General features: G+C 33.5%; 4 protein-coding genes across 5 annotated transcripts; 2 read left to right on the top strand and 2 right to left on the bottom strand.

Annotated features, from left to right (window-relative positions):
- Nucleotides 1-1,288: 1,288 nt before the first annotated feature.
- Nucleotides 1,289-3,807, top strand: LOC140806389 (B3 domain-containing transcription factor FUS3-like). Its single transcript, XM_073163025.1, has 6 exons — nucleotides 1,289-1,665; nucleotides 2,145-2,234; nucleotides 2,327-2,427; nucleotides 2,598-2,644; nucleotides 2,727-2,803; nucleotides 2,891-3,807. Exons 1-6 carry the CDS (start codon nucleotides 1,426-1,428, stop codon nucleotides 3,134-3,136), a joined length of 801 nt encoding a protein of 266 aa, XP_073019126.1. The 5' UTR covers nucleotides 1,289-1,425; the 3' UTR covers nucleotides 3,137-3,807.
- On the bottom strand, nucleotides 3,610-7,145 carry LOC140806388 (mitochondrial phosphate carrier protein 3, mitochondrial-like). Its single transcript, XM_073163024.1, has 6 exons — nucleotides 6,735-7,145; nucleotides 5,842-6,203; nucleotides 5,709-5,752; nucleotides 4,367-4,581; nucleotides 4,141-4,265; nucleotides 3,610-4,022 (listed from the first exon to the last, which is right to left on the bottom strand). The coding sequence occupies exons 1-6, from the start codon at nucleotides 6,984-6,986 to the stop codon at nucleotides 3,959-3,961; spliced, it is 1,062 nt and encodes a 353-aa protein (XP_073019125.1). The 5' UTR covers nucleotides 6,987-7,145; the 3' UTR covers nucleotides 3,610-3,958.
- Nucleotides 7,146-8,179: 1,034 nt separating this feature from the next.
- On the bottom strand, nucleotides 8,180-16,243 carry LOC140806390 (histone-lysine N-methyltransferase, H3 lysine-9 specific SUVH4). Of its 2 annotated transcripts, none has more exons than XM_073163027.1 (14): nucleotides 15,836-16,243; nucleotides 15,634-15,705; nucleotides 15,343-15,411; nucleotides 15,013-15,067; nucleotides 14,591-14,721; nucleotides 14,302-14,478; nucleotides 13,090-13,188; nucleotides 12,875-12,973; nucleotides 11,933-11,982; nucleotides 11,759-11,847; nucleotides 10,515-10,611; nucleotides 9,122-9,227; nucleotides 8,630-9,040; nucleotides 8,180-8,547 (listed from the first exon to the last, which is right to left on the bottom strand). In XM_073163027.1, exons 1-14 carry the CDS (start codon nucleotides 16,118-16,120, stop codon nucleotides 8,434-8,436), a joined length of 1,854 nt encoding a protein of 617 aa, XP_073019128.1. In that variant the 5' UTR covers nucleotides 16,121-16,243; the 3' UTR covers nucleotides 8,180-8,433. The 2 variants fall into 2 exon arrangements, with proteins under 2 accessions (XP_073019128.1, XP_073019127.1); XM_073163026.1 differs by having other exon boundaries at nucleotides 10,515-10,677; nucleotides 15,836-16,242.
- Nucleotides 16,244-21,455: 5,212 nt separating this feature from the next.
- Nucleotides 21,456-22,629, top strand: LOC140805667 (serine/threonine-protein phosphatase 7 long form homolog). The gene is made up of 4 exons (XM_073161919.1): nucleotides 21,456-21,845; nucleotides 21,930-22,048; nucleotides 22,135-22,222; nucleotides 22,327-22,629. Exons 1-4 carry the CDS (start codon nucleotides 21,801-21,803, stop codon nucleotides 22,627-22,629), a joined length of 555 nt encoding a protein of 184 aa, XP_073018020.1. The 5' UTR covers nucleotides 21,456-21,800.
- The last annotated feature ends 2,409 nt before the right edge of the window (nucleotides 22,630-25,038 follow it).

Genomic DNA, 25,038 nt, shown 5'->3' on the forward strand with positions numbered 1-25,038 from the left:
GTGGAATCCCCCCTTTTCCTCTATTCGACTTCGTCGGGCCAGCGTTTTTCAGGGTCATCCTTGGGGTCTGCCATCGACAAGTGAAAATCAAGGTTTTGCCAATGGAAATGGCCCAATATTATTGACAAGGCCCAATGTTCTTAAAAAGATTATTATTAAATAGTAAATAAAATTACTTTTAATCATAGGATAAGTATTTTGGGTAATCTTTGATTTAAAATTCCTTATCTAGACAATTTTTTTTTTCAAATCAATACCGGACAACACTATAAACTTAGTTTTGACTCCTTACAAAGACAAATTTACAATTTTGCATTTTTATTATTTAAATAAATATATAATTTTTCCCACCAAAATAATTGTGTGTTCTCCATCTACCAAATTAGTACATATTATGAGGTTTCAGATATTTGATTTTGCTATTTAAATTCTCCAAATGTGTAAAAAATATATTATATTTTCGAGCAATCAACATAAATTCAGTCATTGTTAGTGTTTTAATAAAAAAAATGCATTAAAATGACTTATTCATTTTATTTTATTTAAAAAAAACATAGTTCATCACTAATCATGAAATAAGATTAACTATTTATTTTGACGTACAAAAGATCTATTTTGTAGTTCTAGATGCTTGATTTGACAATTTGAATACTCCAAATGTGGAAGAAAATACCGGATCTTCGAGCGATCACCATAAATCCAGTCGTTGTTGGTCTTTTCATTGAAAATATGTTAAGATGATTTATTCATGTCATCTAATTTTTGAGAAAACATGGTTTCTCAATTATTATGGAATTAGAAAAAATATTTATTTTGACCGATAACGTACCTATTTTTGAGTTTCAGATATTTGATTTGGCTATTTGAATTCTTCAAATGTGTAAGAAAATACTTGAGTTTCAAGTAATATTAAGTGACTTTTGATGATGTCATTTGTGAGGTTAAAATGTGATACATAAATTGGTACAAATAATATCTAATCAGAGTCTACAAATATTTGATTTTACTCCCTAAATACTCAACCTACTATTATTAAATAATAAATAAAAAAGAAAGTATAATAATAAATTGGGAGTAATGGAGGGAGGTGACGGTGGTTTCGTAAAACCTATGCATGCATGTAAAAAAACGCTAGTTGTGGGTTGGTTCGAATTTCAATGAAAACAAAGCAAGCGCCATTGATTTCCAGGTCTCAGAGCTTTTTCAACACCTGGACTATCATCTCCTCTGCAATTACACCACCTCATTTCTCATTCGTCATTATATTCGTTTACCATCCATGATCTGCTCACTCCCATCAAACTAGATCCATATATCTCCGGCATGAATGAGCTTTGCACAAATGGAGCAAGACCACCCTCCATCTCCTCTCACTGAAAATTAAAATCAACTCATCTTCATCCGGCCCCAGTCACAACAAGAATAATGGCCAGAAACCACACTATCATCAGCAGTCATGATCATGAGTTGATGAATATTAATGGGAACGTTGAGGAAACGAGAAACAGCAACCGCCGCCGCCGCAACACGTCCAATCGGGCCGACCTTTTCTCAACTCCGGGCTTCACCATACAGAGAGGGCCCAGGATGCCCAGGTCTAGACGGGCAAGCCTTCATTCCCTCAATTTTTCGCTCTCCCACGTGCCACCTCTTCATCCCCCACGTGTAAACATCCCCTTCTCTCTTTCCAACTTTTATATTCCGTTTTTCAAGTGTTAATTAATTCTCCTTTCTCTTGAATTTATTTATATTAAAAATTTTGCTGACGGAGAAAACAATGTTTGTTATCGATATATATATAATATATAATTAAAAATATCACATTAAATGTATGAGGTAAGAGAGAGAGAGAAACATATAAATTTAACTATATATCTTCATTCTCTTCTATGATAATGTTGCCATATTAATGACGCAATTAATAATCCAAATCAATTTATGTAAACCTAGCATCGATGAATTCATATATAAAAATGATGATATAAATATATATACGGTAAATACATAGTCTGCACCAATCCTAAATATTACAACTAGTCCATAAACATTTGATATAGTTGTAATAGTCAGTGTGTTATGTATTACATTTCTTAGTCTCTTACTGGCAACAAATTAAGTATACACACAAATTTATGCTGTCTCAGGAACTTGATCTTACGAAACTTTGTTATCTTTTCAAGAAACAACTGAAGAACAGTGACGTGAGCGGCCTCAGAAGAATGGTCCTACCAAAGGTTTGCATCAGAAAATTGGCTCCAAGACATGTTTAATTTCCAGATTTTCTTCACCCAATTTGAAAACATTAAGTTGCTGGTATAATTTTTAGAGAGACGCCGAGGCCCATCTTCCCGTGCTTGATGCCAAGGAAGGGATTCCTATCAGCATGCTTGACATGGATGGCATTCATGAGTGGTGGTTCAAGTTCAGGTCTCTACCGGTTCTTGTTTTCTTCGTCCCTCCCTCTTATCTTCTATGACTAAATTTCTAAGTATATATGGGCTCAACTGTAAGTTACAACTCCAATCGAGCTGTACATTCTCTATGCTGCTGTACTCGATAGATTTTTAGAAAAGGTTTATGTTCTTCTCTGTATGCAGATACTGGCCGAATAATAGTAGTAGGATGTATGTGCTTGAATCAACTGGTAATCATCTTTCTGCTGCATCTGGTGCTTGCTTTTGAACATTTAAACTTCTATGCAACCTTTTAACAAACACGATGATCAGGGGATTTCGTGAATGCACATGGTTTGCTGTCTGGCGATTACATTCTTGTGTACCAGAACATTGAAGACCAAGGATATGTGAGAAATGGCATATAACATGTTTTAATGCAAAAGATCATCATTTGTTTATATCATCATGATTATTGTTGATTATTTTTGTATTAGGTGATTGAAGCAAGGAAATCGGAAGAACACAATGAGCACGGGATATACAATGATCTTGAATTGAGACTCCCTGCAGTCCCAGCAACCACTTTGGATGGAAGCGAGATGTTTTTCGAGTACGACACCTCCTTCTTGGATGATTCTCCTCTGGATTACGTAGGAGAATCGATCAACAACTTGGCATGCCTCGGATCGCACTTGTCTTTTGAAGCCATTGACAAATACACTGCTGAAGATTTCCTTTGAGTCTGCAACTTTTAGTTTGTCGGCTTGTTTTGGGGTTCGGAGGGCACTTTGTGGACTGTCGCCCATACATACATCTGCATGAAAACAATAAAACAACTCCAAGAACATGGGACTTTGGTCATCCTAATGCCCTCCTGCTTTTTTTCAAGACTTTAATATGTATGAATAATAAGGTATGTTGCCAACTACTTCTGAAAAAGTCGAAACTTGAACAAACAGAGCTTACACCTGCATTTTCTCGGATAATTACGGGCTTCAAATCTTTGCCTCACCATTATGGTGCCCACAAATCATGGTAATGCTATAGTCTAATTTGTTTTCGGTATTGATTCCCAAGCACCATAACTAGTACTTCAGGAGGTAACACAAGCCATCTGGAGCTTCAGACAAAAATAATAAAGCCAGAGATAATCAGGAGTAGGAAGCATAGGAATGCATTTAATGGAAAAAAACAAAATTCCCCACCCTAACTCTTAAAAGAAAACACCGATCTTCATAACCAACAATGTATCTCTGGGGAAAAACAAGTGGCCGGAATTGTCTGCAGACTGAGTGAATGCTAATACAACAGCCTCTACTCCAACAAAAATCCCATTATGGTTTGAATAAATTTGGAGGATCAAGACTTCCAAAATATCAAATTAGTCTTGCATTAAAAATATCACACATTTTTTAAAAACATGTTTAAAAACATGATAAATATTTCTCCATCTGCTGCGGTGCTAGCCAAGCAGCATGAGCTATTCTGTGTTTATTGGCTGAGCCTTCCAAAAACATCCTATATCTGAAAGCATGCATTCTGAATCAATCCTACAGCTGACTCTACGCCTTCCCATGTTCCGGGGAAACAGGTGCAGGAACAGGAGCAACACCACCAGTCGTAGGCCTGGAATTACATCAGTGAGGAACCACAAATACACAAAACCACGTACAAATTTAATGCTAAACAAATCAATCATGGAAATCATTTGTTTCACTGAAGAAAAGTTGAAGGGTTAACTTACAGGCCCACAAAAACTTTGAAAGCATCATAGAGGCCCCACTGGGCTCCTGTGAGGGTTCCAATCATGACAATGCGAAGAGGAAGACCTCGCGTAAAGAGACCCCACAGTCCAAGCTTCTTTACAGCCTAGGGAAATAAGAGTGAAGAGCACAGTGAACATATACGTGAAAACAAAACAAAAAAGAAATACACAGATGGAAAAACAGGCTACAAGCATTAACACTCACATCACCAACAGTAGCACCCTGGGCATTGTTGAGGAAAGAAACGAGGTTATCAGCAGGATGTGACACGATAGCACAGAAAACACCAGCTATATATCCACCGGCAAAACTCACTCCAAGCTGCAGCGGCTTGCTGAGTTCATTTTTAGGTGTGGGGATAGCATGTTTGTAAATGAGCTCCACAATGGTCTCAAAAGATGCAAATTTCATCATAGTATCTACAAAGAAAACCAACCATTCCTAAGCTGCTGCTACACAGGTGTTGAGAATTCGGGGCATAAGAAAAAGAGTTCATCGACGCAAAGCAGAAAATTGGATTATACGAATGACATCTGCTCATCTCAAGAACAGACGGGTAACAAAAATAGCTTATGTACTAATCACATACATATAATCATGGTGAAGAAATGGGCAGATTACACAGGATTCGAGAGGCTTCTAGATAAACAGACCGTGAAAGATTAAAAACATCACATAGTTTAGGAAGCCAACAACCGAAGGCCCAAAGATCTAGCAATACTCTTAACATTACAAATAAATAAATTTCTGAAGGGGTACCCCAAGTACATCACAAGGTACGTCAAATTTACCTACTAAAATCAAATACAGGATGAATATCATTTTATCAGATAAAAATGTGTTGATAACAATAACAATAATGAAGAACAAGGGAATGATAATTACATTAACATGAAGATCAATAGACCACAAAAAGATTCAACACCGCAGGCCAAAAAATCTAGCAATACTTGAACATTTTCATTTACTAAACGAAATTTTTTCTAAAGGGTGCCCAGATACATCACAAGGTACAGTAAAGTTAACTACTCACACAAATACAGCATGAATATCATTTTATTTGGTGAAAATACACCAAATAAAATGATAAAAATAACATAAAATAAAAACAACGGAACAATAATTCATTAATATGAAGATTATATCTAGATGACGGCCTTTAAGAGAAACCATAATCCTACCATCAATTAACATGTAACGATGAAATTCATGACAGCGTAAATAGGGAAATTTTGTATGCTTTAACTGAAGAACAATCTAACTCGTTTCTGGAAAATAAACTGTATTCTGGTCTTTAGATCGCTTTCTAACAAAATTAGCGAAACTTTTGGAATGAAAACAGACACTATTTTCAAAACAAATCGCCACCACTCAAACAACAATATCAATTACTGTGAAAGGCTAAAAGCCAGGCACATAAAGCTCCAAAACAAAGTGGACTCTTCAGTAAATAGATGTATTGGTCATTGTATGGTAGTTTGCCAATTTTATTATGAAAGGAAATTAATCATATCTTAAAAATCTGAATAATATATGTCAAACTTACATGGAATCTGACGCCCCCATAGAGGAACCAGGCCCTTGTACAACCTGCAAGCATTGGAAAAAATTGACCCCTGCATAACCTTACACATGCCCTAAAAATTCCAAATTCAAAAGGAAATAACTTCAGAACATACCCAAGAGCCCCTTCGGATCTCACAAACTTGGGAAGTCCATCAGCCAACCCTCTAGCAAAACCAGGTTGAGTCTGAACACGAACCTTCACAGCTTCAAAGGGGCAAAGTGCAATGTCAGCAATCACCTCCGCAGATGCAGAACCAGCTAGGTAGATAAGAGTTTTGTATTTGGATGCATTTTCTGGACCAGCCAGGTCACTGTAGTACTTCTTAAAGAACTCATAGAACCCAAACTTGCAGGCACCTTGAGCACTATAACCAAGAAGGGTAGGCACCCATCCCCTGAAGAAACCTCTAGCTCCCTGCTCCTTTAGTAGCAGTCCAAAACCCGATGAGATGCTCTTGTACTTGGCAGGATCAATCTGACAGTAGAGAAAAACTGAGTTCAAACACAGCTTGCATAGGTGCAGCTGATTACAATTAAAAATATCACAAAACATACACAAATTACGCCACTGGAAGTTACCAACAGTCAGAACGAGTTTCACTAAATATCAACAGTAAGATAACAGTCACGCATTTTTTTTAGACAAATGAAATAAATACATGCCAGCACTTTACGTTTGTACTTGCAAAATTCAGCTAACAAGTAAACAAAATCTTAGATCCAGTACTTTGCATCATGAGACTAGAGCTAAACACCAAGGAAAACCAGATTAAGTCTCGAAAAAGAAAAAAAGTAAAAGGTTCAATAGCACGCCACGTAAATCTCGAATAAACAGATAAATCGATAGAAAATAACATAAATCAATGCATAAATCCGGATATCCGCAGACATGATACCTAAATGCAGAGGAAAAAAGATTGAAACAGCAGATCTAACAAGATAAGAGGTAAAAACGGAAAACAGAAAGAGAAAAACGACGAGAGTTAAAAATAGAACAGATCTAGACCTGCATATTACACTTGACGAGGTCGAGCGGAGTAACAGCCATGTGCGTGAGACCGCAGCTGAGTATTCCACCAGCGGTACAGGCGGCATAGAACTGAGGAGAGTACATCTGGATCTTGCCTGGCTCCGAGGGTGCTGGAATGACGAAGTTGTTGGATGGAGAGGGGCTAGGCATTAGGGTTTTGGAGGTGGAAGGGGATGAGTAAAGGAAGGCCGGGATGAGAGGTTGGCGGCGATCGGAGGAGAAAGCCATCGAGGAAGTGATGCCTCCCAAATAATCTCGGTCCGAACGAATGGAAGAAAAAAAAAACACAGACAAATCAATTCTTCTCTTTTCCACCCTGTTTGAACTTTTTGTGTTAGTATATATATACAAACACACACACACACAATGATGATTATTGTTTGGGCCGCAAAACACACTGGTTCCGTTTCCTTTCTTCTTTTTCTTTTTCTTTTTTTTTTTTTTTCATTTTTTGGAAGGGAACAAACAAAAATCACATTATGAAAAGACACGATTATCCCCCCCACAAGGGCTTCTTAACTCTTTCTTTCATTTTTTTTTAAAAAAATCTATTGTTGCCTACCAATTTATCAGAAAGGACGTAAATTGATTTATTTCTTCCAATTAATATCTATATTTTTATATCTTTTATTGTATATATTAAAAATAATCAAATTATATGGCATAAAATAATATAATTAACCATTGATCCAATTACATGAGCTGCGCTTGAAGAATATTCCAAAAAAAAAAAAAAAAAGATCGCATTCGTCGCAATCATATGCTTGTTGCACTTAGATTGAATTTTTAATCAAAAGAAGAATATATTAAAGGAGTAGTTAACGCACAACTGGCTTACAACTAAATATTATCCCAGTTTCCATGAATGTTGACGGAAGATCAGTCATCTGTGCAAATCTTATCCATCATTACTGGACTAAACCCAAGCATCCCCATCACTAGACATACCCCACTTCACGGTGCCTGTGCTGAAGTGATTCCCAATGTGCTGGATGGTGGTTGTCCATATTGTGATCTGGTTGGGAGAAATCAGATCTAAATTTGTAGTCAGGAAATGACATTATCCTACCATTTAGGAACTGAACCATCGGGAATTCTACCTGTCTCAACGATTCTCCTCCTACAAAGAAAGCACAGCGGGTCGTTGGCTTGGGGAAGTGATTATGGGTGGGAATAGCAAGATCGGAGGATCGGGTAAAAGCTGCTGCCTGCTGCATTTTCGTTTGATTCTTGAAAGATTATTTTTACTGGAACTCCAATTTATTGGTCGGTCAATAAGATATTTTTAGATAAGAAGAGAGCGGCTGTACCTGTAATTGCCCCACGGCTACTAGATATTTATCTTCTGTCCATATTACTACTACAATAATAATTTTATCATCATCGAGCAACACAAAATAAACTGTTTGGATACAAGAGAATAAACTGTAAAGGAAAATAAATTATATCAATTGATGTTTCAAAAACGAGAGGTAACATAATCTCTTCGGGAAAGGGTCCTAGTTGGTATTCACCATATTGAAGAATGTTGCGGCACAACAAATCCACCAAATTTCCCATTACGTATGATTAGTAATTAATAGATGGCGCAAGCTGCATTGGAGACAATAGCGCAGTAATTGCAAAATGCCAGAAAATTTTCGTCATTACAATGTCACAAACAATAGGCAGTGATTTAATAGAGGCGCTTCCTACAGTCTCGTGCGCCACAGAAGCATGACATCTGTCTTATCTTCCCGTCCGGACCCAACACGCTGTCAATTCCATACCCATAATCATAGGCCAGTTCCTGTTATCATATATTACTGATATCATATCTCATAATAACGCCTAGGATTAATGCAAGGAAGGAAAAGAGACATTATAATCACCTTGAGCGGTGGAATGTTGTCTGCAGCAATGAGCATCAGCCTCGCAAGTTTGATATCATGGTGACTGCTCAACACACACTGAATAAACAAATTGGGTTGACAACTATGATTAATAAACCTGCCCACATTGCCAGTCTTTCCAGCATCTATGCAGAATGGCACATTTTCTGATGCCTCTTCACCAAGCTTCTTCAGGTACCACGGCAAAGACACATCCCTCAGTCGACTCTCTCTTCCATTCAGTCCCATCATTGTCTGCAAGCAATCTATGTCAATAACATAACTGTTATCACCAGCAGGGTCTAAATCGTCAGTTCTCTTCACGACCCCGATATATTCACACACAGTAGACCCTGATGGTATGTAGTCCCAACATCTCACACCCCACCCCTTCTTTGGGGTACGAAATACCTGTCATTGATTCATTAACATCATCATTTCTTCCATCTAAACATTACATCATATCATTACAAAATATACTGTTCTACGGACCTCCAGACGAAACTTCAGCCCATTCTGAGAGGTTTTGTTGACACACCTGGGTCCACAACCACAGTTTGGACCACATTCGAATACCACTGCCTTTGGTTCAACAAGTCTGGCAAATCAAAAAGAATGAATTGGAGCGCAATGGAAAAACTTACAAGTTTTGACTTATAAAATATGTCTGTGTTTGCCAGACGCACGAATTTCATTGTTACGTCGAGAACCCTCGATGTGCTATACTCTAAAGCGACGATGGCTCCATACTGGGTACAATCTTTACCAGACAAGGATTTTCTAAAGACATGATCAAAGTAAAAATTACTGAAGCATCCAAGATATAGTTCATCAATAGGATTGTTGATGGTAGACTTGAGGCATTACAACTCTTTCAGGTGTCCGACTAGAATAAGTCAAAAGCTGCATTTACAAGATTGATCGAAAAAACACCAAAAGAGGCATTTTATTCAGGAACTATATCAGAAACTTCATCCTTTTGTTTTCTAAAAACGTTATAACTTTTTCCAACTTTATCTGACTACAGACATTAAACTCTCTCATTTCAAACTCAATTAGTCCCACATAGTAAAAGAACTGAAAATGAAGTGAACCAATACAAACCAAAAACTATATAACCATAAAAAATCGTAAAACTTCCTACATGATTTTGAAAAAAAATAAAAGATATGCACAATAGCAAATCCAAGTAGAGTTTTCCTTCGAACGGTGTACAAGTGAACTGACCAACACTGGCTTCCCATGGTACACCATAATATTACTATATTATTGCACTCAAACAGATAAAAAAAGATCTCAACTCAACAAATAACAGATTTGATTCACAAAATATCACACGCGGGTATAATATTGCAACAGGGATCAACACTTCGAATTCTCATATGCATACACCATGAGTGTAAAATTATAATAATAATTTATATAAAATTTTTTAAATTTTATGTTTAATTTAATAATAATGGATAGAAATTAGTGAGGGATCATAGTGCCAATTTCAGAGAGATGGGTGATATTGAAAATAAGTTGCAATTTGAGATATTTAATATTGAAAATAAGTTGCAATAGCAATTTTGATAAAAAAAATATTGGTGCAAGGACACTTTGAGAAACAAAATATGTTATTTAGATAACAGATTTTTTATATAATAGTATAGATGAGAGGTCCATAGATAAATCGAGCCATACCAATTGGGGCGGACCCAATAGGTGGGGCAAGGAGAGGTAAATACACCTTGGAATAAATAAAAAAAAATTATGTAAAATTTCATTGACCTCAAGCTTTTATCCCACTAAGTGGGATCGACTAAAATATATATTATTAAACAGCAAACAAAATATTCTGGAACTGAATTCTTAGAAAGTATATTTGGATTTAGTTTGTTACCTTCCACCGTCACGGTGCACATATGGAAAATCCCCTCCGTTGAGTTTTGCACAAGCACAACTTCTAGGATCCGTACAGGTTCCTTGACAGTTGCATCCTATGGAAGCAATTGTAGGGAAGCTAATATTCTTGCTAAACTTCATATCCTTGATATAGACAAAATCTAATTTTCAAAAAACAAAAAATAAGTGCTGAACGAAAGAGGGTGACATAAAATAGAGAGGATGTACTTTGTACAAATAGGTTATGTAAGAGAGAACTTGAAATAACTTAGCTGCAATCCAGTTCATGGATTTATAGCTAGTATTACAATAAAAATCAGTCTGGGCCACTACGAGAAACAATATATTGCAAGATTTCAAAGATTTGGTCACGGGGATTATCAACACTCAAATACCCCCCAAAAAAGCACCAATATATGATCATCACCATTCTTTACAATCATCTTTAATTTCTAACTACTCTTAACATGATAATATCAAAAATATGAAATGAAAAGTCAAACTTAAAAAAGGTAATGAAGAAAACAATGCACCGTGACACAAAAAATCAGAAGAAAACTAACAAAATGAAAAGGAGATCAAAATGTTACACCTACTCTTAGAAAGCAATAAACATTCTCCATAACCAAGCGCTCGCACGTGGATACACCACCATCAACCAGACAACATACAATCACTGGAGGATCAATTTGCCACCATAATAAGGAGACAATAAGTAGATGACCAAAAACACCATAACTATCACAGTGAGCAACTTGAGAGATTATTGTTCACGTGAACTACATAATTTTTTAAAAAAATACATTGATTAAGATTTCCTTCTCCAATAAAATGTTGAGGTTAAATATACAAAGTATAATGCAAGGAGATAAAAAATATTAAGTAGGAGTTACATGGTTCAGTAAGGATACATATATTGAAAGACTAAATACCCAAAGTAACAAAACCCTTAAAAACAAAACTCCTATAAACATCTTTTAAGATTGAATACAATCATTACCTTTTCATCCATGTTATATTAAAGATATTTCAAATCATCGAGACATTAAATTTGATTTATGAATATCAGATCCAACAAAATTTAATGGGTAAGAAGTAAGAGGAACCCCACTGAAGAACTAGGTAAAGTAGTGGTACAAAGACAATTTCCAACTAAAACAGATCAAATAACCAGCAAGTAACTTACTCCACTCCATCCAACATTTGTCCACTTAAACAGCTTAAGCTAACAGTTTATCTCACCTAGTGGTGAAATGGGTGGTTCATCTACCAAATTGGTAACTAGAATGGGAACATCCTCTAAGCCTCCAGTAATGTCATCACACACCAACCTTTACTTAGAAAAAACATCAAATTACAAAGGGCAAGAGGAGAAAAGATGTACAGTAGCAAACGGCAAGTTTATGATAACTATACCCTCGAATTTCTGATAATGATTTAGGAATACGGCCCCGAGAAAAATAAACCTGAAAAAAATTAGATAATGAGAATAATAGTAACAAATAATATTACATACAAATCTAACCAGCTAAAGGGTACATATTGTGATAAAACATACAAAAAGATCATTACAACTTAGACAAAACAGTACATATTGCCAAAGGTGTCCAGGAACAAAACGAAAATATAATTACCAAAAACACGAAAACCCAAAACTCAAAACCACATAACTTGATGTTGGTTGCTCTTAGAAAATTCTGATCTAGACAATAAATTGGATCCAAACCACATGGTGAAACAAAAACAAGCAAGCTTTTCCACCGTACTACCTTGTTTTTCCCTTTTTGTGTACGTATTTATCGGCTTTAGGCCAAAATTTTAGATTTAATTGAACTTGTTTAGGTTGTTAAGTAACCAAAGACTATGTCATCATCGAATTTATAAATGACATCTTCAAGATTGTCTGTATGATATAATAATTACTATCACATTGTATTAAACAAAATGGAGTTCAATCTAATAAGGTGCCTTCTTGTAAACAAATTTTCGAAAGAACAGGCAGCACTGGAAATTTGTAGTTTGAGTCATTTAAACAGTAGCCAAATTGCAATTTTCAGTGCAGTTTTGAAATGTATGTGTCAAATTCAACAGGTCCGCTGTACGTTAGAATACATTTACACCTTGTTAGAGTTTCTCAACTCATATATAATCTCGAACATTTAGAAATTCAAAGTCAAAATTACCAGAGAAGTCTGACATGTAACTCTAATTTTCTCATTTTTCAAAGCACGTGATTGTTTGCATAAATACAGCACATACAACCACACATAAATATAGGTAGCTTAACGACAAAAGGAAAGAATCCCCTTAAATTTACATCTCAACTGACTATAATGTACAAGTAAGTCTAAAAGATGCCTGATTTGTTGTCAAAGGAGGTTGTCCATCGAGTCGCTTCAATAGAAATTTATACACCGTGAAGCCAGAGACACCCTCTTCAGCCCAATAATGATTGACCTGAAAATTTAAGACACAGCACATATAACAAGCTTATTAGACTATGTAATAAAAAAGAAAAGAAAAGTAGACACTTGATCCACATAATACTTGTTATTTTCCAGGAATATAATCACCTTGTACAAGCCATCATATGTATAAACCTTCCCCACATAGCTGTTAGTACATTTATGTCCTCGAACTACTCTGACAGGTAAGTTGTTATGCATACAGTTCTGCAGGACAATGATTGGACATTGGCATTTGGTGATTTCACAAATTCCAGTTAAACAAACAAAAATTGCACATTCCCAAAGCAATTTACTCCGATCAATATATAATGGCAAAAAAAATACTAGTTAGGCCATAAGCCCAAAGGGAAAGCCCAAATTCGAAAGTCCAGCCTTCTAGCTGTGAATCCCTTCAAGATTATTAGCCACTCCAAACTTTACTGAGCAATGTGGACATACATTGCTCACCCCTTGTGTACTTGAGGCTCATTCTGAATGCCTTTTACTCTCCTATCAATATTTGGCGCAAACACAGTAATCCAACGTGAAATATAAACATTAGCCACATTACAACACTAACCCGATGGTAGCATTTTTCGGGGTGATCATTCCACTATGTAGACCCTCAACAAATCCGCCAATGTTAGGAAATAAACCCAAGAAAAGAGCCCAAATCTAGAAGACTGGGCCTTCTAGGTAGGAGACTCTCAGACTTACTATTCACCCACCATTTTATTGTGGGGCTGAAGTGGGACGCAATAGTATGCCAAACCAAAATAATAGCACGAAGCAGGTTGCATCTATCTCAAAGACTACTACATTTAGCTATCTGAAGAATTTTTTTAACCAGATTTATAAAGAATTTTGTGGACTACACAAATTAAATGATCACCAATCACATGACTAATGAACAGACTGAACTGAGCCAACTTACAGAGGAAGACAAACTAATTTGTTGTTTTCTAACCAAGTTCTAGTGAACATCAATATCACTACAATTATCGATGCCAAATGGTAGTCATGAGCACCATTAGACAATCAACAATGCTAAAATTTCAAGTTTACCCAAAATGATATCATAATGTTCTAGTGAACATCAATATCATTACAGATGCCAAATGGTAGTCATTAGCACCATCAGACTACCAGCAATGCTAAAATTTCAAGTCTACCCAAAATGAGATCATGATGATTAAATGAAAATGGTCCAAAAGCATACAATAGATAAATGCTTTGTTTGCAACATCTAGAGGAAAGAAAACTAAAATTTTAGCTGGAAGCCATGATTCATGAAAGCCAACATAGCATATCGTAAAACATGAGGACATAAATACTTGCCTTGAGCCCCAAATTCCCTCGTTTCATTTCTTGGTGACCAATTTGACGCTTATCACCAAGCAAATTGTTTCCCCCCTGACCGGTATACACAATTTCCTCACAATTGTCTAAATCATCCTCGTACTGGCCAGATAAGACGATGGACACGGTGATTGGAAAATTATCACCATTCAAACCCTGGAAAACCAAATGGAAAGAAAATGAAAATTGAACCATAAAATCTTCACTGATTGATAATGTAAAAGAAATGCAGGGATACGTGTGAAATTGAATTAGATAAATAATTTACCAAGTCTCTTCCTGATTTCCAAGCTGCACCACCAGTTTGACCAATATAGTCAATTCCATTCAGCCAATGTTGGTGAAATCCCACCACAACCATTTCCGCACGAGAAAAAAATTGATGTCCGACATCAATACCTACCATCATGAATGGATAAAAAGTCCTAGTATATCAAATTTTACTTGGGGAGCTGATAACAAGTTCTGAAGACCATCCCAGAAAATAAATTAAATTTGATTATACTGAATTAATCACCAAGAAGTAATCTTTCGAAGAATCGAGTACACATGAAACAGATTTCTAAGTGACATATATATGGATGTGGATAACTAATATGGACAAGTTGAAATTTTCATTACAAATATTCTCTGGTGGTTAAGAACTAGTTTAAGTTACATAGAAATCAGTAGGATACAAGTCCACAATACCTGGAATGGAACCGACTCTCTTCTCGGAGTTTAAGGTAGAATGAGTTCTCATCATCTGGTAATTCAATAGCCGCGGGTTTTTAACAAAACATAAAGAGGAAGCAGATGAGAGAACTGTAGAGTAGAAAACTAGGACTCAAAACAGTTACATATAAGTCAGAGTGAGAACAACGGGTGTACTTGACAAGGATAATCTATAAAATGTCGCTAAGGTTGTTCAAAACGGTTAGAACTATTAATCTCCCCCTTCATAAATTGTTTCATTTGATACACATGGAAAAGCGGTTTTAATGCATTCCATTCAGGATATGTGAATAATAAATGACATGCCTGGGAAATGGCCTTTAAATCAGGTCGCTTGGCAGGCTTTTTGGAGTAATCTTCAGCAGCGTTCTCTGTCTGCACATGTTTTAACATCATAAGTTAGTAGCAAATCATTTGCTTCTAGGATAAAAACTGAACAAATTATCGATGGGATTGCTGGAAAGGGAAGCCATTAGTTTTAGAACAAAATGACTCCTCGAGTGATTAATCAATTGCTTACAAAATATTAAATTGCAAATTTTTAATGAATCCATTCATGAAATAGTTAATCTTAACATTTAAATATCCCCATCATGCCTTGGATTGGGACACTCTTTTTGCGCTTCCCTTGTCATCAGCTTCTTGCCTTGCACACCTCTTCTCTTCTTCCTATAATTTGAATGAAAACACGTAGCGCTTAGTGGAAAAAACAGCAATCAATCTCAGTTTGAGGTAGAGTTGAGATAACAGCACACCAAACAGTAACAAACCAAGAAAAGGGTGGAGTGAAGTCATTTGCCTGAATGCATTGAAGGTATAGTTTATTGAAAGTACGGAGAGTTTCGGTGACCATGGTGTAGGGGCTCTTTTCGACATTGGTGGAGTTAGCAATGACATTGCGAACCACATGAGCAGTGTCTGGCATTTGGAGCTTTCTTTTCTTAGGGATCTTGGTCATTTTGCTTCGTGGAGTCTCCACTTTCTTCTCAACGTCTCGTGCAGTGGTTTTTCTCAAAGGATATCTCCTGGAACTAGCAGAGGCTGGAGCTGGGTCGGAAAGCTCATCGTTGCAAAGGAGCACCATGGTGGCGGAGGGGAGGGGATGTTTGAAATTTCTCAAGGTTTTTTGAAAATTTTCAGAGTCCTCTCCTCACTCTTTCTCCCACTCAATTGCTGTCATAAATGCTTTGCTTTCTCGGGAGTGGAGAGATCCATTTTTTTTTTTTTTAATTAAACATTTCTTTTCTGTGCACCAAGTGTTTATTTAAGTAGTAAAATTAATTTATGTATTATTGATTAAATAGTAAATCCATACATAAATTTTTGTTAATGATCTAACTGATTACGATATTTATTAACTAAAAACTGTATTTTGTCTTTTATCATACAAAATGCGCATTTAATTATTGTTTTAAATTAAGCATATTTTTATATTATATTTTAGAATTAACAAAATTTGGTTAAAATTTTGATTTATACATAGTTTTTATTATATTAGAATTAGATTAAATAGATTATACATTTTTTTGAAAAGATTATTATTTAAGTAATTTTAAATAAATAAATTGTTAATACAAAAATAAATTTTTTATTTATATATAAGATTTGATTTTTATATTCTATTTTACGTATAAAATATATGTCATTTTTTTAAAAAATTCGAATACAAATAAAAATAATGGAGGCAAATATCCACTCTTTTAGTCTTTTTATTTATATCTTTTGTGATAGTCCAAAGTCTCGGCTTTTTTAAAAAAAAATATATTATAAATTAATAAAAGCATTGTAAAAATATTGCAATATGAGAAAGTTTGTAAAAATAGTATAATTCGTTTATTGTTGTCCCGGATTCTTAATTTTAAAAAATAATAATAAAAAATAATAAACAGAATCCGTGACACACTGTCACGGATTCTGAATCCGTGGCAGAAGGTCACGGATTCAATATCCGTGACCCGTGACTTCCCCTTCTTTAAATGAGGTGTGCATCTCCTCATTTTCAATCACCGATACTTCTTCATTTTTCCTCATTAGCATTTTTCTTTCGATCTCTTCATTTTCCCTCAGTAGCATTATTCTTTCGATCACCGAGCACTTCTCTTTCCAGCACCCGATCTTCAGAATTTTTCATTTATTCATTAACATAAGTCTTCTAAATTTTTTCAGAATATTTAAGAGATAACGATATTTTTTTGTTTATTATATTTATTATTGATCGTTAATTATAGTAGTTTTAAGTAATAACAATAATTATAATATTAATTGTATTATTGGAATTATAATACTATAATTTAGAATATTTGTATCACCGAACACTTTGTGAACGCATCATAGTAGTTTTAAGTAATAATAATAACTATACATAATTTGATTACAATAATTATAATATTAATTTTATTATTGGAATATATATATAATTAGAGTTTTTGTCAAAAATAAGAAAGTTCCCGCCAAAATTATTTACTAAAAAAGGAAATAAAACATTTAATGAATATTGACATATGTTTATTGCAATAAATGATCACTTCAATTATTGTTTGCATTGATTATATCAATTCATTTAATTCAATTTTGAATTTAATTAATTTTTATATTAACTCAAATGTAATTTATGTATTATATATTTTTTAATTTTTTTACTCAAATTGAAACTAAACTCGTTTAAAACGTAAACTATTTTAAAGTTTTTGCATTGATTATATCAATCAATTTAATTAAAAGTTGTCTAATTAAATTTAAAATACAAATGATTGTAATATTCAGTATCGCTCATTAAATAAATCATTCAAAAATACATTTTGCTATTTTAAGTAATTCTCTGCCCAAATTACTTATTGAAAAGAAATACAATATTTAATTAGTTTATTTATTTTTTCTAAAAATAAAAATTTTTGAGTTCTAAAAAATATCACTGCAAAAGGTTTTTCGATATATATCTATATCTATATCTATATAGATATAAAAACAGAGTTGTTGCTAAATTTAGTAAGTTCCCGCCTAAATAAAAAAGAAATAAACGAAAAATATAGTAATATATATTATAATAAATGTTTAAATATATTTAAATCATTATTAAAACTGCATATTAATGTATGTGTATAACTGCTTGAAAATTGAATATCTCCTAGGAATTAAAAACCAAATTAAATTACATTTCAAGTTTCAAATCCAGAAATTAAATTTAATTCTGAGAATTATAAACCAAATTCAAATTGTTATTCAAAATTTCAATATGAATTTTGAAATCTATATATATATAAAATTAGAGGTTTTGCCAAAATAAGAAAGTTCCCGCCAAAATTACTTACTAAAAAAGGAAATAAAACATTTAATGAATATTGACGTATGTTTATTGCAATAAATGATCACTTCAATTATTGTTTGCATTGATTATATCAATTCATTTAATTCAATTTTCAATTTAATTAATTTTTATATTAACTCAAATGTAATTTATGTATTATATATTTTTTAATTTTTTTTACTCAAATTGAAACTAAACTCTGTTTAAAACGTAAACTATTTTAAAGTTTTTGTATTGATTATATCAATCAATTTAATTAAAAATTGTATAATTAAATTTAAAATACAAATGATTGTAATATTCAGTATCGTTCATTAGATAAATCATTCAAAAATACATTTTGCTATTTTAAGCAATTTCCTGCCCAAATTACTTATTGAAAAGAAATACAATATTTAATTAGTTTATTTATTTTTTCTAAAAATAAAATTTTTTGAGTGCTAAAAATTATCACTACAAAAGGTTTTTCGATATATATCTATATTTATATACATATAAAAACAGAGTTGTTGCTAAATTTAGTAAGTTCCCGTCTAAATAAAAAAGAAATAAACGAAAAATATGGTAATATATATTATAATAAATGTTTAAATATATTTAATTCATTATTAAAACTGCATATTAATGTATGTGTATAACTGCTTGAAAATTTGAATATCTCCTAGGAATTAAAAACCAAATTAAATTACATTTCAAATTTCAAATCCAGAAATTAAATTTAATTCTAGGAATTATAAACCAAATTCAAATTGTTATTCAAAATTTAAATATGAATTCTGAAAATTCGAAAGATGTTTCAAAAATTGTGCTCAATTGAAATCATTTTATTAATTTAAAATTAATGACACATATATATAGATGTAAGGTTATTATAATTAAAAAAAATCATCTATATTTTAGATGAACTAATTTTTAATTTGATTTTATTTTTTAGATCTAATATATTTATTTCAGTGATAACATAAAATCATTTTTCTCTTCAATATATTAACTTTAATCTTAGACCAACAATTCTCGAATTATTATAGATGATTAAAAAATAATCGTATCAATTTAATATAAATTGTCATTTTTATTATTTTTTTATTCATAAAAAATAATATAAACAAGGAAAAAATTTTAATTAACATATTTAGAATTAAGTCAAAAGACAAATTTTGTTAGATAAATTACTTCAAAGCCAAAATTGATTATGAAGTTATATAGTAGGCTATTGTTAATAATCACTGTTAAATAAATTTATATTAAATACCAATTATTATTATTTTTTATACTTAAATACATTTATCTTGTGAGTTATCATTATAAATGTTTTTTTTTAGAATTAGTTACATTTATTTTAATTATTTTTTGTTGTAAATATTTAAACAAAAAAATGGATTTGAGAGCCAGACTATCTCAACAATTTAGTTTTCATGTTTCAGTCAAGATGCTGATTGCAACATCAATATATACGTTAAGTGATATTACAAATATAATGATTTCTTTTAATTAAATAAAGTACTTTATCTCCAACATAGATCATTCTCTTAGATTATACAATGACACTAGATTGATCGTGACAAGGCTCGAAAACCATGTTTTGTAAGGAAAAATTCTTACTGGAAGTAATGCAGGTCATAAAGTGTTTATTCCAATAATGTCATTGATGCCTTATGATCTAAGAATTCCTTTTAAATTTCAACGAATACAGTTCAATATTTTTTGATTGTATCATATGCAATTATAATTAACAAAAGTCAGGGGCAATCATTGTCACATGTAGGACTTATTTTAAGAACCCAGTTTTTAGTCATGATCAGTTGTACGTTGCTGTATTCAGAGTTACGAATCCTAAGAGTGTAAAAATTTTGATATGTCATAGTGATAACAACCCAAAAAATTCAACGACAAATGTTGTATTTAAGGAAGTTTTTCAAAATTTGTAATTTGTTTTGTTTTCTAATTGTATGATCTATAATTTATTTAGTATATTTGCATTTTAATTTAAATTATTTATTAAATTAAAACCGAATTAAAAGTTTGTACCATGTTTATCATTTCATTTTGTTACAAATATTGTTTTCTACATAGTACATAAATCTATATATGTGCATACAATGTAATTGATAAACACATTATGTTATTCATTATCTAATACAAGGGTGATATTAATTTTCAGCCGAAATACAAAAATGATCCTTTTATTCAGTGTTTCATTGTTAAGATCTATATACATATGAAAACAATAAACATTTCATTTTGATAAAAATTCACGTTATAGAAAAAATAAACAAAATAATTGTATGTGTATCGCACGGGTGAAAAACTAGTTAGTTATAATATTAGTTGTATAATAATAACTATATAATTATAATATTGGAATAATTATAATATTAATTGTATAATAATAAACGCATCACATAATAATTATAATAGTAATTGTATTATCGGAATAATTATAATATTATAATTACATGTTATTATAAATAAATATTACTGATGTATACGTTTTATAACTATTAATATACTTAATAATAACTATTAATAATGTATGTATTATAATTACATATTACGTTTTATGATGTATTATTGATTTTTAAAAGAAATTGATTAATTATAGTAATTAGTTTTATTATCAATTTGTCATCAACATATACATTTTATTTTTTCGAGCCGGAAATTGCAAATAAATTTTGTTTACCATAAACTATGTAGTTAAATTTTGTTGATATAAAATATAATATTTGTTAACCAATGATTTTTTGTTTGCAAGATGGTTGAAAATACGGATAATGTGTTGTATTTGCAAGGTAGACACATATCAAATAATATCAACGCTGAAAACATGGATGCACTAATTCCGCCACGCTAGTCTGACAAATGTCTTTGGAGATTGCTTAATGCTGGGATTCACCTCTGTGTCCGCCTATGTCTTGCACGCATGGGCTTCTATGGTATCATTCAGTGTGGTTCAATTAAATATTATGATAATCATTTGCCTACGGCCATTATTGAGAGATGACGTCGTGAGACACACACATTTCACCTTACAATGGGCAAGGAAACAATCACCCTACAGGACGTTGCCCTTATTTGGGGGTTGAATATTGATGGCATGTCCATCACTGGTGTAGATACCGCATACAACAAAAATATTTTACAACAACGTTGCGTTACTTGGTTGGGTTTTATGCGTACATCTTCTTAGATTAAAGGTGCACATCTTTTATCTGACCGCTTTGCTAGACCATTGCCTAAATAATATGATTAATGATCAAATCACTGAAGAGGACGTAGCAAAATATTCCTGTTGTGTTGCATTAATGATCATTGGTGGATGTATGTTTCCGGACTCGGAAGGTGCTGCTGTGAAACTTATGTATTTGCAGTTTCTTGATGACATAGAAATAGTGAATACGTTTAGCTGGGGTTCTGCTGTGTTGGCATATCTTTATAGAGAGAGTTGTGCGACACATCAATGAGATTAAAGGTTGATTTGTGTGGCCCTGTTCAGATATTGCAGGTAATTTTACATTTCTACGATCATTATATTTGTTGTACTTAATTTTTCTTATGATTTGACTATTTCTGTTGTATGTTATTGCAGATTTGGGTGTGGTCTAGAATTACTCTTCTTTGCCCTGATAGAGCGCAAAAACTATCTATGTCAGCAGAGCAGGCTGAAGATATGCTTCAGGGTCTACCATTCCCACCATACGGCGCACGGTACTAATAAGAAATAGTTAAAATTTATTATTATTATTTTGTTATTTAGTTTTAATGACTGTATTGTGTACTTTTATAAATTGCAGGTGGAGACGCGGATTCTCTTGGACACACACGGCCCATCATTCGGTCTGTATAATGAGAGATATGCTTGACAGGATGGTAGAAGGACAGGTAGATATATAAATTAGTTGTTTAGAGTTTGAAATTTTTTAAAAATTCAGTCTGAATTATATATTATCAACTTGCTAATCTTTTTTTCATTTTATTTGCTTCAGTTTCTACGGACAGTTTATGATATGGAGTCCCCGGAGGTTGGCAGAATTCTTGATGGAGATAGAATTCATCTATGTCGGTCGGCATGCGCATTGATTAATTTTCATATAGTTGAGATGCATAGACCAGAGCGGTGTCTCCGACAGTTTGGAATGAGTCAGGGTATTCTGCCAACTACTACTAACTTCGACAATTTCCATAAACTGACGCGACAAGGCCAGAACAACTTTGATTGGGCGATATATCACAAAGATTTTGTAGAAATGTGGAATCACATGCCACAACCAGTTTTTAGAAGATTTTGAAGCAATAAAACATACTGGAGGTTGATCATTCCAACTGACTTTGTAAGTGTTCCACACCGTTTGCCGGTTAGGATGACCTCATTAGTCGAGTCTTTGACTGAACAAGAGTGTTTGTCAAACTGAACTGAGAACCCATTATCGCATAACTGACTGATGCTAATCAGATTATACTTGAGATTCTCAACTAATAAAACATCATTAATGATAAAGTTACCATGGATAAGCTTACCCTTACCCACAGTTTTACCTTTGGAATTATATCCAAAACTGATGTTTGGTCTAGTGTACTTGATCAGTTGAGATAACAAGTTTGTATTTCCCGTCATGTGTCGTGAGCATCCACTATCCAAGTACCAGATTGATTCCTTGCTTGTACCTGTTACCTGCAATCACACACAAGATATAATTTTGGTACCTATTTCTATTTGAATCTTATACTGATTAGTCCTTTAGGAACCCAGACTTGGATTAGTCTGACTGACTGTCCAGTTGCTGTATTCCAGATGGCCTTTCTCGATTTGTGTGTGTTTGGTGTGTAATGTGCAGATAAGACAACATGTGATTTAGCTTTGTTCAACTGATTGTTCTGCAGATATCTTTTCTGAACTGGCTTGTTGTTATAGTAATTGGAGTAGCCATTTGAATAATTTCTACCGAATCTCTTTGACGACTGACTGCGTGAGTCAGTTAAACTTTTTTAGGCTATAACCAATACTATATCTTCTAGCCTTGTTTGTACTTTCAGTATGCTGTTCAACCAGTTTACTTGGCTCAGTTTGTTCTTGTACCACAACTGATTTGACAAAGTGAATGTATTTCCCTTTATCCATATTCAGTTTTGGTCGAATATCATTGGAAGACATTTCATCTTGGTTGCTAAACACTAAACCAGTTTTATCAGTAACTGATTTCTGTGAATTCTGTATTTCAGTTAATACAACAGATGATTTGTTCCAAGCCTGAATAAGCTTAGTTTGCTTTGAATTTTCAAGCATCAAATTCTGAATCATTGATTGATTCATGCGTCTTTCAGCATTGAGCTCAGCAATCTCTCTCTTTATACTCAACACATCAGTTTTCGTTTTATTGTCTATGGGATCAGTTTGCTTTGCTCTGGCATTTTCAACAGATAAGGCAAGCTTGTGGTACTCATTAACCATGTCATGAAAAGTTGAAATGAGTTCTTCTCTAGTGAAATCAGTTAAGCTGAAGTCAAATACCTGTTGACTACTTGACTCCACTTCTGTATCATCAGACATTAGAAACTTAACTTCCCCTTGACCATCACTGGAACTGCATGAGGTTTCTGGCTCTGACTCCTCGCTGTCAGTTTTTGCCCATTTAGATTTACTTTCTTAAGCTAAGAGCACCTCATGTTTCTTCCTGTAAGACTTCTTATCATCCTTGGATCTATTTTTGCGCTCATATGACTTCTTCCTTCTTTCAGTCGAGCCTTGATTGTCCTTCTTGGGTTTGGGACAGTCAGCAATGAAGTGATCGAGTTTGCCACAGTTGTAGCAAGCATTGATTCTTCTTTAGAATTGTTTCTCTGATAATGCTTCGGGAAGTTCCTTTGATTCTTCCTCATAAACCTTCCAAATTTTTTTATGAACAATGACATAGCATCATTGCTCAGTTGATCAGAAAACTTCTCGACTGAACCGGTTGGTTCTGTTCTGACAGCAGCTAAGGCAGCTGTGGCTGCTGGAGTAGAAGGTTATCCTTCTCGAGTTTCCAGCTCAAACTCATAGGCCTTCAGATCAGCGAATATGCGATGAAGCTCAACCTTCTTGTGGGACACTTAGCTCCTAATCGTTATTACAATGCAATCTGATTAGGGTTAATTAATCACAGCGGAAAACGAGTTTAAATTTTCTTTACAATGAGCCTAAAATATCTCTTCTTTAATTTGAATACTAAAAATAGTATCTAATTTCAAATCATAAAACACGCCCACACATAATTAAAATCAATCACATACAAACAACTCATATCCTCGGGACATGCCCCGGTATATAAATACACATATATATATATACTGGGAACAAGACAAAAACATAAAACCTCAGCCCAAGCTGTGGCTCCCACCAGAAGTACCCTTTCCGGTCTCCTGATATCCTGGAATACCTGCCATTGTCCACACACAAAGACAACAACAGCCCCCCTTGGGGGTGAGCAAAGCTCCGTATAGAACAACCAATCATATATACCACAGATATCCAAACAATGATATATGGTATGCAATGCATGTATGTCGTGGAGGTATCAGGTCAAATGTCCATCCACTGAGCACATGTCAGAATCAATCGAATCGCTATCAAATCAAATCAATGCTCGAGCTGGCACACCGGCCGATATGGGAATACACGTATGATAGCGTCGACGAAGGGCCATCAATCCCACATCTCA

The sequence above is a fragment of the Primulina eburnea genome, chromosome 11 (assembly GCF_022965805.1).
Source record: "Primulina eburnea isolate SZY01 chromosome 11, ASM2296580v1, whole genome shotgun sequence".
NCBI classification, from domain to species: Eukaryota; Viridiplantae; Streptophyta; class Magnoliopsida; order Lamiales; family Gesneriaceae; genus Primulina; species Primulina eburnea.

Coding starts and splice junctions, on each gene's coding strand:
- LOC140806389 (XM_073163025.1), top strand. CDS start 1,426: ATGGCCAGAAACCACACTATCATCAGCAGTCATGATCATGAGTTGATG. Junction 1,666..2,144: donor CACCTCTTCATCCCCCACGT/GTAAACATCCCC, acceptor ATGCTGTCTCAG/GAACTTGATCTTACGAAACT. Junction 2,235..2,326: donor GAAGAATGGTCCTACCAAAG/GTTTGCATCAGA, acceptor TATAATTTTTAG/AGAGACGCCGAGGCCCATCT.
- LOC140806388 (XM_073163024.1), bottom strand. CDS start 6,986: ATGGCTTTCTCCTCCGATCGCCGCCAACCTCTCATCCCGGCCTTCCTT. Junction 6,204..6,734: donor TCGTCAAGTGTAATATGCAG/GTCTAGATCTGT, acceptor CTCTACTGTCAG/ATTGATCCTGCCAAGTACAA. Junction 4,023..4,140: donor TTCAAAGTTTTTGTGGGCCT/GTAAGTTAACCC, acceptor ATGTAATTCCAG/GCCTACGACTGGTGGTGTTG.
- LOC140806390 (XM_073163026.1), bottom strand. CDS start 16,120: ATGGTGCTCCTTTGCAACGATGAGCTTTCCGACCCAGCTCCAGCCTCT. Junction 15,068..15,342: donor ATTTAAAGGCCATTTCCCAG/GCATGTCATTTA, acceptor TTGAATTACCAG/ATGATGAGAACTCATTCTAC. Junction 14,479..14,590: donor GGAAATCAGGAAGAGACTTG/GTAAATTATTTA, acceptor TTGGTTTTCCAG/GGTTTGAATGGTGATAATTT.
- LOC140805667 (XM_073161919.1), top strand. CDS start 21,801: ATGAGATTAAAGGTTGATTTGTGTGGCCCTGTTCAGATATTGCAG. Junction 21,846..21,929: donor GCCCTGTTCAGATATTGCAG/GTAATTTTACAT, acceptor ATGTTATTGCAG/ATTTGGGTGTGGTCTAGAAT. Junction 22,223..22,326: donor ACAGGATGGTAGAAGGACAG/GTAGATATATAA, acceptor TATTTGCTTCAG/TTTCTACGGACAGTTTATGA.